The sequence below is a fragment of the Protomyctophum parallelum genome, assembly GCF_964188405.1.
Source record: "Protomyctophum parallelum genome assembly, chromosome: 14".
Classification (NCBI taxonomy): domain Eukaryota; kingdom Metazoa; phylum Chordata; class Actinopteri; order Myctophiformes; family Myctophidae; genus Protomyctophum; species Protomyctophum parallelum.
Genome location: NC_139709.1, coordinates 19,303,557 through 19,317,174, shown reverse-complemented (window position 1 = coordinate 19,317,174; position 13,618 = coordinate 19,303,557). Strand labels below are relative to the sequence as shown.

Genomic DNA, 13,618 nt, shown 5'->3' with positions numbered 1-13,618 from the left:
GGACAATAATGTTCATCTCGTTATCACGGACATAGTCAAAATAATGTGAATACTTCCTTCCCTCCTCCAACTCCTCCATGTTTAATTTGGCCCAATCCCAATCCATTCCCTGGTTGACTCAATGAGCCCCCACTGAGGGGTCATACCTATGTTCCCTCAGCCCTATGTTCCCTCAGCCCCGAGGTGCGCTGCGGGTCGGGAGAGGGTTGCGGTTAGGTTTAGGTGTCTGCCCCGGGGGAGGTTAGGGTTAGGGTGAGGGAGGAGGTAGGTTGTCGTAGGCTGAGGGAACATAGAGCTGAGGGAACATAGGTACGGTCCCCTCACTGAATTAGCTGCGCGTTCACGTGAAGTCTGCGAGGCCTTGAGGGATGTCCCATTTGAAATCGGTAAATCAGTGAGGGCTCAGCCCCGCCCCTTTATGTGCCCTTTGCCAAAGTCAGCGTCGATGCTGATTTTGGCAAAGAAATTACCCAGTTCATAGCGTTACCAGTGGAATGAGGGGGATCCTCCTTTTAATACTCTACTATGGGATCCTCCGAACGTCAATCATTTAGGTATGCAAATTAGTTATGTATCGCGATTAGAATGTCAATAAACACAATAGTGCTTTCTCACTGTTCTCAAGAGGAGACGGAATGGAAGGATATAGGGCTAGGCTATATGTTTATTCATATTTTATATATTATTACAATAATAATAATAATAAGGGAAACATGATGAGAAATGACTAATGAGCAAAGTAAAAGAATATGGAAATGAATTGTATAATGAATATTATATATGAATATTACAACTCATATCACACAGGAAAGTGTATTTATTAAACTAATAATAAAACGATCAGCTTAAATACTAAAATAGACATGATAGACATGTATAAATAGGCCAAGCATGTAGGTAGGCACTGGCTGTGAATAAGGACACTTTTTATAAAGTGATGCAAAGTGTCATGAATTGCAGACTCATCTTCAAAGTGCTGTCCCATTTCTTTCACAACAATTTGGAGCCCTTGCAGCCTCTCACCCTCAAGCACTTACAGCTGACGTCATTTTGAGGGAGGCAATTGGGATTGGGCCATAGTCTACTTCTCTTGCAGTTTAACAATAGGATTCACACACTTGTTGTTCCGTGTTCCGGGCGGTTTAAGGCCCGCCCTTCAGCATCGGATACTTCACACGTACAGACAAGTACGTCTGTGCGCATCGTGTCCGTATCCACCCTAGAGTCTAGATCTAGAGCGGATCAGCAACCTGCAAAGCAACTCGACCCCAACCCAGTCTACCATAATTAAACACTCAAACCCACAGTTCCACCAAGCCTCAGGAAAATAGTAACATGTTACTTTTGGAAAAAAGTTAATGTAATATTATTACTCAAAATGTGAAAGTAACTAGTTACTTAGTTTGCTTTTGTGCTGCACAACTACATGCCTCTCCAGTGCATAGTTACTTATTGAGGGGTCAGCTACGTCCCAGCCATAGAGTAAGACAGAGTTACGACATTGAGGGTGCAGAACAGGCCGGTCACGTGGTTCATGTAACTCGTTTGTCACTGTAAAGCCAATGCATTCCGTAAACTTCCGGTTCAGGCCTATTGAGTCGCCATTGAACTGGCCCCCAGTCTCCATTCATGAAGTGAACGGAGTTGTCATAAACTCTGTTTTAAGGCCTATTCATAGTCTGGATTTTCGGTGGTGAGGTCACACCTGCGTGAAGTGAGAGGTCGCTAATATATTAAAATCTAACTCATGTTGATTAGGTGATGTAATGGTGAAACAAAAACGGTGCCAACACAAACCATTAAAACAATAAAGAGACAATATGACGTAATGAGTTACAAAATGACGTAAGTTTTCCCTTCATTGTCAATAGCGTTTAAACAAACATTGGACTAAAGACAAACATTAAACCTGTATATAGGAGGGGCTAGCGCCCCTCAAAAAAATAAAAAAGAATAACATATTTTTTTATGTCACGATCCATTTAAGGAATCCATCCATCCATCTTCAACCGCTTATCCGTAGTCGGGTCGCGGGGGCAACAGCTCCACCAGAGAGCTCCAGACTTCCCTCTCCAGAGCAACATTAGTGACTTCCTCCTGGGGGATTCCGAGACGTTCCAAGGCCAGTGAGTCGATGTATTTCCTCCAACTGCGCCTTGGTCTGCCCTGGGGTCTCCTCCCTGTGGGACATGCGTCGAGGACCTCCCTAGGGAGGCGCCCGAGAGGCATCCTAACCAGATGCCCGAACCACCTCAGCTGACTCCTTTCCAGGCGAAGGAGCAGCGGTTCTACTCCGAGTCTCTCTCGTGTGACTGAACTTCTCACCCCATCTCTAAGGGCGATGCCAGCCACCCGTCGAAGAAAACTCATTTCAGCCGCTTGTATTCGTGACCTTATTCTTTCGGTCATGACCCACACTTCATGACCATAGATGAGAGTAGGAACGAAGATTGCTCGGTAGACAGAGAGCTTTGCCTTCTGGCTCAACTCTCTTTTCGTCACAACAGTGCGGTACAGCGACTGCAATACCGCCCCTGCCGCTCCGATTCTCCGGCTGATCTCCTTCTCCGTTCTCCCCTCACTCGTGAACAAGACCCCGAGATACTTGAACTCCTTCACCTGGGGTAATGCCTCATTCCCTACCCGGACTGCACAATCCACCGGTTTCCTGCTGATAACCATGGCCTCAGATTTGGAGACGCTGATCCTCATCCCAGCCGCCATACACTCGGCTGCGAACCGGTCCATTTAAGGAATGGCCGTGTCTATCCATGTATTTGGTTCTGTATATCTGTACACTACCGAGCTACCAAACAATATTAAAACACATCTCACAGATACAAATATATAAAAACAATCAAGCATCGATAGCAGCTGCAACTCACAAACTAAAATCAGTTGCAAGTTGTGACAAGATGTGTTGAGGATTCACCGACCAATCAGTAGCAGTAGGGTTATACATCACTGCCTTGGCCCCGCTTAGCCCGCGTACATCTATTCTACGTCCGAGTGTGTACAGTGTAAACTTGAAACATTATTGTACTGTAAAAAGGATCTTGATCTTTATTTATTTTAGTATAATAGTATTGGTTTACTATAATTAGATTAATAGACGATAATCAACACTAACACTTTCATTTAGAACACACCCAAATCAAATCGTGCAAATCAATCAAAGCAAACGGCATAAATAATATTAGTTTGCCTCTTCTACAAAAATAAAAGTTACAAGTTACTGTTGCGCGTGCCAAGCTGCCATTCTCTTGTACTTGTATTATTTCCCACCACGGCGTAACCTTGCGTCTCAGGGGACAGTCTGGTCACTCTGGTTAGACCATTGGGGCAAGACAGGCAGTGTCGGTAGGCCAATCAGAGGCAGGAGGGGCGTTACCACGTCTATGCTCGGACGTAGAATAGATATACGCGTTTAGCCCAGCTCAGACCTACCCTAGAGATGGTACCACTTTCACACCACTCTGCCCTGTACCTTGTAGTGAAACGCTGAACAACTGGGTGATGAAAAAAAATCATATTTGTAGGCCTTTGGATGGGATGAATTTAATAAATTGATCTCAGTGTGTCCCAATGTGTCACACTGTTGAGCAGCTGGGCCATTCACACCAAGCACAGCTCTAGAGATACCATGACAAACATGACTCACATACAGACTCACAGAGATTTGTGGAATTTATATATTATATTATTTTTATTTCAAGCTCCACTGCCAGAAAATAAAAAATCATTCCAGTATCCCTTTACTGTCTATGTCCTTTAGGTAGAGAGATACCAGTGAATCTATGATCAAAATAGCCATTATTTTGTTGTTGTTCTATAGAATCTATAGTTTTCTATTTACTTTACGTTGAGAACCACTGATTTACAGGACAGCCAGACCAATGGATTCTACTTTTGCTTCACTCTACATCTCCCTCTGACCTTACTGCTTCTCTGCCCTGCTGGTGCTGGGTCAAAATCTGAGTCACTGTCAAGCTCTTGTTCCACATCTGCCGTGTCACTGCTGCCCTGACCTTCCTCATTCTCATCTCCGATGCATATCTGTATCTTCAATTGGTTTGCGTCAACTGAGGTGATCACTGCATTGTTCTTAGGCCTTCCTCTAGGTAGGTCTAAATATCCTAGGCCTGTGGGCCTAGGATATTTATTTGTACATCTGTCTTCTTGTTTTGCCTCCTCCTCAGCACAATTCTCAGCGTTGCACAATGTGTCCTTACTTTGCTCAGCCTCCTCAGCATCAACAGCACTGCTCTCCATTTCTTGAGTCTCATCTTTTTCTGCCTCAGACTCATTCCTACTTGTCCTCTCCAGCAGAACTTTCTCCCCTGGGTCAGGGACTTGTCCATGATAACGCTGAATGTGACTCTTCAGGCTAACATTGTGATTAAAGGACTTGTCGCAGTGCTGACACTGATAGGGTTTCTCTCCTGTGTGGACACGCATGTGGGATTTGAGGTAGTTTGACTGGGTGAATGAGCGCTGGCACACCTCACATACAAACTGCTTTACCTTTGTGTGCACAGCTACATGCCTTTCCAGTATATGCTTACTTCTAAACTCCATGTTGCATATGAGACAAATATGTCTTTTGGGACCTCTGTGAGTCACCAGGTGGTCATTGCGCTCTCGCATCTTGGCAAATACCTCTGGACAGTCAGGACACTGATAGGGCTTCTCTGCAGGGAGATGGCTCTGCTCATGGACAAGTTTGTCTGCCCTCGTTGTGAAGGTTGATAAACAGTACTTACACACATGCTTGTAGCCATCCTTGTGTCTCTTACTGTGAGCTTTTAGAGTAAACTCACATAAATATCTGTTCCCACACACATTACAAGAATAAGGCTTTTTGTACTCACACGTGTGAGCCTTCCGAGTCTGACTGAAGAAAAATGCTCCGCATTCAGAACAGAGTTTCCTCTTTCCCAATGCGGACAGAGGCAATGTTTTCTTATCTGTATGTTTGTCATCTGAATCTGAGTCACTGTCGCTACTGTGATACTTAAGGGGAGCATAATCGATGTCTGAACTGTGATCTCCACTATCCAGCTTGCCATCTGGTCCTTCACCACCTGGAAGCTCGTCGTCTATATTGTGGTGCTCCAAGGGATCCAAAATTTGAAAATAATTGTGTTCATTCACCTCCACATTTTGTCCTTCATCAGAGGAGTCTTTTAGTTTAGAGGGTTGAAAGGACTGGGTATGTTGAAGTGAGGAGTGAAGGTGGTCTGTTCCAGTGGACTGGTGTACTGTCTCCTCCTCATCACCACCATTTTCAGCGTTGCACAATGTTTCCATACTTTGCTCTGCCTCCTCAGCATCAACAGCACTGCTCTCCATTTCAATTGTTTCATCTTTTTCTACCTCAGACTCATTCCTACTTGTCTTCTCTATCTGAACTTTCTCTCCTGGGTCAGGGACTTGTCCATGATAACGCTGGATGTGACTCTTCAGGCTAACATTGTGATTAAAGGACTTGTCACAGTGCTGACATTGATAGGGGTTCTCTCCTGTGTGGACACGGATGTGGGCTTTGAGGTGGCTTGTCTCTGGATCACCGGTGCAGCTGTGAGCGTCACCAGAGGGGACTGCCTGTAAAAGATGGAGAAGAGATAAGATGACTAGTAAAGTCTGCAGTTGGAATGATTCTCTCATAGTTACATTACATACATTTGGTTTAGCTTGGAGGTGTGCCCATCTGTTAAAAGTGGGCTAAAAATGTCCAAGATTTGCATCTATGGAACTTTGGCTAATTTGTCTAGCGGATAATGAACCATTTATTAACAGGTGGTTAGTATGGATTAAAAAAAATCCCATTTTAATAGTTTAACCAAAAATGGGCCGTATGAATGAATAGTTGATTATTCTGTGGTTTTGACTAGCTGTGCACAGATACACAAGAGACCGACCAGCAGACACGGAAATACAAAACACACACGCATGCAAAATCCTGGCCTTGTAGGGATTAAATATAATATATTTAAAAAATAATCTGTATTAATGGCTGGTAAGACATTCCCGTGCATGGGCCTATTTATGAGTGTGTAATATGTTTGTTTTTCAGCATTCCTTTATTCACATCAATATTCAAGATATAATGAATATATATACATAATTAGCTTTTATTAAATACCATCTCTGTTTGCTGACTCCTCCAGTTTCTGCTGAAGTGGCATTTGGAGCACAACTGATCAACAGCCAGGAAGGTCCCTGTTGGCGTCTTCTGGACTTCACACATGGAGCCACACTCTGGACAGTCTTCAAACAGCTCGAGGAGACAGTATTCATCCACAATGTATTTAGCGACATCATTTATGGAGGGTGAGTCTTGTCTGCTTAAAGGACAGGAGAGAAAGGGACACATTAAACAAATTATATAATCAATACCAGAACAAGTGACTGTTATGCTAGTAGTACTGGCACGATTACTACGACTATTATATTATACTGCACTGGTTATATTCAACTGGCCATTATTATAGCTAAGCTATGACTTACGATAGTGCTGACTCTGTCAACACAGATGGAGCAGGGATGTAAGTGGTGTCATCGGTATTCACCTCAACAGAGTCTCCATAACATTCATCAACATCATTTCGTTTCAGCTGGTGTGTTGAGCTGAGGATTGAAGGTGGATTGGAGTAATGCCATCACAAACACTCACAGACAGCACCCTTAAAATAGACATCACAGGGATGGATGCAAGAAGGGAAATGGGTTGTGGAATATTGGAAGGCTGGAAGGGGTACTTTTGTCATTTCCATATATATATATACACAGTACACACACACACACACACACACACACAGGTTAGGAACGAGTGATTAAATAAACACTAGATATGGATGTATAGTAGTCATGTATGTTGATGTAGCCTATATTGTAAAATAATCTCCATAATCCGAAAATAGCTCATCTACAAGCTCACAGGCTGCAGATCGGCTATTTTCGGAGAAGAGATTTATAGACATTATGTGCAAATATAAAATAGCTGTGATACTACTGTGATACGCTGTACACACGGAAACGACAAAGTAGCGTCTCCGAAGTTTGTCACTCTGGGAGCCGGTTTAAAAAAGAACCGGTTAAGTCCCCCAAAACCCTGTCTCTGTGTGTCAGAAAGGGCAGATCGGCTAAGTACTTGTGCGGGTAACGCAAAATACGTCCTCGTGTAGACAGCACCTTAGACTCACCGGTCAGAAAGAGACGAGGAAACATGAGATGGGGTTGGTGTTCTCGGAGTCTGAAAACCACATTCTTCTGGTGTCAAAGGTGACGAATCATCATCAGACATATTACTACAAGAAGACATATAATTATGTTGTATTTTACAAAAACATAGTCTAGGACAGTGCTACTGGAGGGGGGTGCACGGGGACGGGGTTAATAAACTTCCTGTTTTCTGTTGCCTATCATATCATAAATGATAGGCATTTCTCCCTTGAGATGATTTTACTTTCTCCCCTTTCTGTTAAATTTGTACTTTTTTTTCCTTTTTTCTCCATTATATTCAAATGCCTATTCATAATGTGTTGTCTTTGAATGCCTACTGACTTAAATGCCTATACAAATAAACTTGCCTCGTCACTCACATCACTTTTTCTTTTTTTAAGATTCTGTATGTTCTGCCTTTATTTTAGTGGAGAGTGACAGGAAACAGGGAGAGAGAAATACAGGAGAGACACTCAGCAAAGGTCGTCAGGCTTGAGAATCGAACATGCAGACATGTGGTATCGTATGCGCCTTAACCCTTAACCACTACTAGGCCATCAGCCTGGTATCTAGACTTCTCAGGTGTCTGATTTGGTGCCCTGTATTCGGTGTTGGGTGAAATCACCCCTTAGCGCCTTCTGTCAGAAATATGGAGGGGATGGGGATGAAAATAAAGTATGTAAAATTTTACAGAAAAGGGCGAAAGTAAAATCATTGCTCAAGGGAGAAATGCCAAACACACCATAGACAACCATTATAAGGCAAGATTTCATCATACTTTAAGTAGAATGTGACATGTCAAACTAGGGGGTTTATGATTCTGAATCCATTCCAAGCATTAGTTTTGCACGGAAAACACGCCTAAATTCGGCCATATCCGACCTCATCACATTTGTGATGACAACTATGGCCGTACCAAGTGAATAGAAAAAACACAAATTAAAAGTATGTCATGACATCACATGTTAATCCACACACACACGCAGGATATATACAGTGTATATATATATATATATATATATATATATATATATATATATATATATACACACACACACACACACACACGCATCTAATGTCAACAAGCTCTGCTTTTGACAACAAAGCGTCACATTCCAGTTGCCATTGTCAGGGTAAACATTCTCAACTTTGAATTTTAGACTCACCGGTCGTAAAGAGACTCTGAAACGTGAGGTGGGGTTGGTGTTCTCTGAGTCTGAAAACCACATTCTTCTGGTGACGAATCATCATCAGACATGCAACTATAAGAAGACACATACGTTGGTCACAGTGTTTCCTGCAGGACAAAAACATAGTCTAGGAAGGTACTACTGGAGGGCAGTGCACAGGGTCCAATAAAATTATATTTTTCAGTTGCCTATCATTGTGATGATAGGAATTTCTTCATTGAGATGATTTAACTTTCTCTATTTTCTGTTAAATTTGTACTTTTTATTTTTTATTATATGTCTTGAGTAAAGGACTTTTAAATACCCATACAAATAAACTTGCCTCGTCACTCACATTTTTTTAAGATACTGTATGTTCTGCCTTTATTTTAGTGGAGAGTGACAGGAAACAGGGAGAGAGATAGGGAGACACTCAGCAAAGGTCGTCAGGCTTGAGAATTGAACCTGCACACATATCGTATGCACCTTAACCACTACTAGGCCATCAGCATGGTGCCTAGATTTCTCAGGTACCTAGTGGCCCCTCTGATTTGGTGCCCTGTATTCGGTGTTGGGTGAAATCAGCCCTCAGCGGCTTCTGTCTGTCTCCTCCCTTACTGGGCAGGGATTTTCTTACCCCTCGCCTACTGGGCATGGTTTTTCCTTTTTTTTTTTTTTTACATGAGTTTGGCATTGTTACAATCTAGTAGTAGGGTCTGGAAAAGCAGCATAGCTCGTTAAGTCAATCGACTTTCAATCCATACCTGGATTACGCCATTATCTTTGTGTCAACTGCAAACAATTTATATTTTACAGATAAAGTTATGTTTTGTGACCATGACGGAGGCGCACCGTCTCTGGTGGCCTTGAGCCACGTGAGTCACCGCCGAGCGAATCGCTGAGCTGAGCATTGAGACGGCCGCCAGAGCCGACTCAGCGCCGTTCAAGTTGCGTATCGATAGGCATAGAATAGTAAATATTAGTCCCCCCTACTTTCCATGCCCCCGACATAATACACTGATAACATATGAATCGACTGACACGTTCACCCATGGCTTTGTACGGTGCCACTCAAAATTACTACTGGGTTGGGTTTGCTGGATGCATGGGCCTACCCTGTTTTGGTTCCCAGTGCTGCCGCCCCTTTTTCTGGTGTATACTTATATTTGACATTGTAGTATTGACATTGTAGGCCTATGTATGTCTAATTCTTATATGTGTTTCTCTTTATTCTCTACGCATATGATTTATTTTCCTCCATAAAGGAGTTGCGAGTTTGTACAGAATAATAATTTCACCCACTCTTTTTATCTGTTAAAAGGATCCCTGGCTAATAAGACAAATATGCCTTAAACATTATACTTCCAATCAATAACATAAATGTAAAAATAAAAACACCTTAAATATTTTATTTCTTTCATGAATAGAGAATCTTCCACTCAATGACTCAATAGGAACTGCTCTACTCGCAAGTTGATGATGTCATATGTCCATGTGTGGTCAAGCCCTATGGAATATATGGAATGCACGTGCAAATACAAAGTATTTAAAATATTGCTTTGATGCTCATATTATCCATAGGAAGTATTATGTTATTTTTATAGCAAATCTATTCCCATACATTCCAACTTGCGATTGGTACTATTGACTGAAAGATTCTTTATTTATAAAAGAAATAAAATATTTAAGGTGTTTTTATTTTTTTTATTTTAGTTTTAAGGCATATCTGTCTAATTAGCCAGGGATCCTTTTAAGGCCAGACCACACACCCATGCAACTCCTTGCAAGTTGCATTGGTATGGACTGCCTTAAAACTGTTTTATTGCAAGGAGTTGGAACTATTTAGTCTTTAGATCGACTTATGTGTTTATGCATGGTATGTGTTTATGTTAGATTCTAAGTTCTAACATAAAAGGAAAAAAACATACCTTTCCAATTCCACGTCAATGCTCGAATGAGCACCCTTGGATATACAGTCGTAGCTGAAAAATAAATAAATAAACATTGATTGGTTGAATTCTTTATTAGCAATAAAAAACAGCACTGAGCAATAGTAAGACAGTTGCTATGAAAGTAATGAAACTCAAGCGGCAACTAAACAGATTTAGGTTTGTCAGATGTTTTTCCCCATGGGCGTAGGCCTATCATGTTTTCCCGATAGAAACAGAATGAAGAGCAGTCTGCTCGTCAGAGGCAGAGGTCAGACCGTCAGAGGTAAATAAGGCATGTGAAAAGGACATATATTGAGTGCTGGGCTGGCATTTCCTTCATGCTATCAGTATCATGTATCCTCGAGGCTAGGATTTTTTCTCTACCTTGAGTGTTGCGGGTTGTCTGCTTCGGCAGTAGGCTACTTTTCTCTATCATGTTTCCCCCCTTTTACTTTCTTTATATGATGATTTCCTGTTTTTCATATTAGTGGATATTTGTACGTCTTTAAATGTTCTGATGAATTTAAACCCCTAATGGAAACAAGCTTCCAAGTTCTTACTCTTATAGGGGCGCGTTCGGAAATACCGGAACGCACTAATGCAGTTTGCATTCAGTTCTCCCACTGCGCTATTTCCGAACCCTAGCTTTTCATAGTTTCGTCCTCGAGATTGTTTGTATTGACTTCTCCCATTATACATAGGCTACTGTGCAATCAGTCAATGAGATGCCAGAGTACAAAAATAGTATGCTAAATGATTAATGGGTAAAAAGTTTAAATACCAACAAAACTAGTGTAAATGCCTATAGTAACAACATTATAATACCCACTGCAAGGTAAAATATGACATACTAATCGATTAGAAGTAACGCTACTTCTGCGTCGCTCCTCAAAGCCTTTGCTTGTTTAATCAGTCTCCAACGTTCATATGCCGTTCCAATGTAAACTCGGGTCTTTGATTGCGCTTTTGATTGCACAGCTTTCTTCTGTTTACTAACAGCTTTTTTCTGTTCACTAACAGCTTTCTTCCATTCACTAATCATTATTCTTTTGGCTTGTATTTCTGTAATTGGTAGAGCTGGAATTGGTATTTTACCCTGTTCCGCCATATTGTAAACAAAAAAATGCACATGGTGGCGAGGTCTATTCTGGAAAAAAGGAGGAGATTACAACAACTTTCTTCTTCTTCTTCTTCTTCTAGTAATTTCCGGCAGTTGGACTCCTGGAGTCACTGGATGCCTTTCGGCACATTACTGCCCTCCACAGGGCGAGAGTTTTGATTGACAGTATTTATTAACAGTTTGGAGAATTACAGTACATTTCAAGCACAGCTCAATACAAAAACTGTCAACTGTGGACGACACCATAACGCATTACACTTGTTTACAATAGGGTCCACCCTTTTCAATTCATCAGAAAAGTAGAGTAGGCTCCACCCTGTAGTTAGGCGGGAAATTGACATGATAGTTCAGTAGGTGATAAAAGCATGAAATTTGGCACAGATGACCCTCATATGACCCTAATTGATAATCAACCTCGAGCCACAAAATTCCTCCAGTTTTCGCCAGTTGAAATGGCTGCAACTGTGCATATGTTTTGGACTAGATCACTTTTCTGGGGCTATCCTACTCATTTTGATATGAGAATATGTCCTGGAGGTATTTCTATAAGCAAAATAAAAAAAGGTTCCAATATGGCATCATGTTTTCCAATATGGCTGCTGATAAATGGCAGAAATGTACATAGGCCTATGCTTATAGGTTAATCCACATGAGTTTATAACACATGTATTTGTAGTCCCATAAATAATTACCATCACACAGAATCCATTTATGGCACATTTTAAATTGATTCGGTAGCTTTTGAATGACCTAGGTTCAAATAAGGTTTTGAAATATGGTCACTATCACTATATATCCCAAACATTTAGATTATCGTAGAGGTTTTTTTCGATTCTGACGAGAGATTCGTCAGAATCGAAAAAAACCTCTACGAGAATCTAAATGTTTGAGCTAATCACTATACACAAACTTAAAGGTATATTCAGTGATTTCACTTAATTCAAATATCACTTATTTTTTTGTTTTGTTGTGATAATCCTCTCTACTATAGAGTGTGCTGGCCATATAAGGAGTTCCACCCTGTCCCCAGTTAACCCCTGGGGGTCAAAAAACCTTAGGTTTCGTTTTTGGCTCTCTATCCTGATTGGATGAAAGGCTTAGGTCCCCGCCAAAAACGAAACCTAAGGTTTTTTGAGTGAAATCACTGAATATACCTTTAAATCCTATAATGCTTGGTGAAGGTTTTCGTGCACATCTTTGCAGCGTTGTATGTAATTGGAGAGTCATGGCTTGGTGCCGATTCAAGTTGTCTGTCTGGTTACAAAGGTCATTCAAAAGCTACCAAATCACACTAAAATGTGCCACAAATGCTTCTCTTCTGTCGACATTGACTTATTTTTTCCTTCCAAATTTGATGTTACACAATAGATTAAGATATTACTTACTAGTCATAGTAGTCAAGTAGTAGTACAGCTACTTCTGCGTCGCTTCTGAAACTCTTTTCTTCTTTGAGTTTTTTCCACCGTTCAAAAGCAGGTCCAATGTAAACTCTCGTCTTATTCAGAGACTTTTTCTGAACTACTATTTTCTCCTTAGAAACGTCTTTCTTCTCTTCAGCAGCTGCTTTCTTGTCTTGCAGCATCTTTATTCTTTTAGCTTGTTTTTCTGTAGCTGGTAAAGTTGGAATAGGAATTTTCCCGTGTTGGTCTGACTTCTCCGCCATGTTGTAAACACTGACTGTGCGTGCACACGCTCTGCTCTGGGTTACTCGTACACCGCTCGATCCTGATTGGAGGAAGGCCCCCCTCTATCCTGATTGGATAGAGGTTTGGGGCCCACAGCCCAAACCGAAACTAGGGTTTTTGACCCCCAGGGGCTCACTGGGGATAGAGAGGAACTCCTTATATGGTCAGCGCACTCTATAGTAAGGTGTATTAACACAAATTTGTTATGCTATCTGAATTAAATGCAATCACTGAATATATCTTTAATATATACTTTTTTTATTACGATGCACTAATGGTCTTTTTCTTTTCTTCTTTTGTTGAGGTATTAAAAAAAGTCTTAAATTGTCACTTCACTCTGTCATCTGTTCTCCCACCACCAGGCCTGGATTGGCCACAGGACGCACCAGGCATATACCCGGTGGGCCGACCCTCTGGTGGGCCGGTGTGGGCCAAATGTTAAATTAGTTGTCTGTTGGTTGTGTATCATTTATGTTATACTGTAAATGT

At 41.5% G+C, this 13,618-nt stretch overlaps 1 protein-coding gene across 1 annotated transcript; it reads right to left on the bottom strand.

The window, feature by feature from the left end:
• Nucleotides 1-3,595: 3,595 nt before the first annotated feature.
• LOC310870053 (uncharacterized protein) lies at nt 3,596-13,090 on the bottom strand. The gene is made up of 7 exons (XM_083781077.1): nt 12,830-13,090; nt 10,322-10,375; nt 8,391-8,486; nt 7,206-7,310; nt 6,511-6,630; nt 6,146-6,347; nt 3,596-5,604 (listed from the first exon to the last, which is right to left on the bottom strand). Exons 1-7 carry the CDS (start codon nt 13,024-13,026, stop codon nt 3,904-3,906), a joined length of 2,475 nt encoding a protein of 824 aa, XP_083637203.1. The 5' UTR covers nt 13,027-13,090; the 3' UTR covers nt 3,596-3,903.
• Between the last annotated feature and the right edge of the window lie 528 nt (nt 13,091-13,618).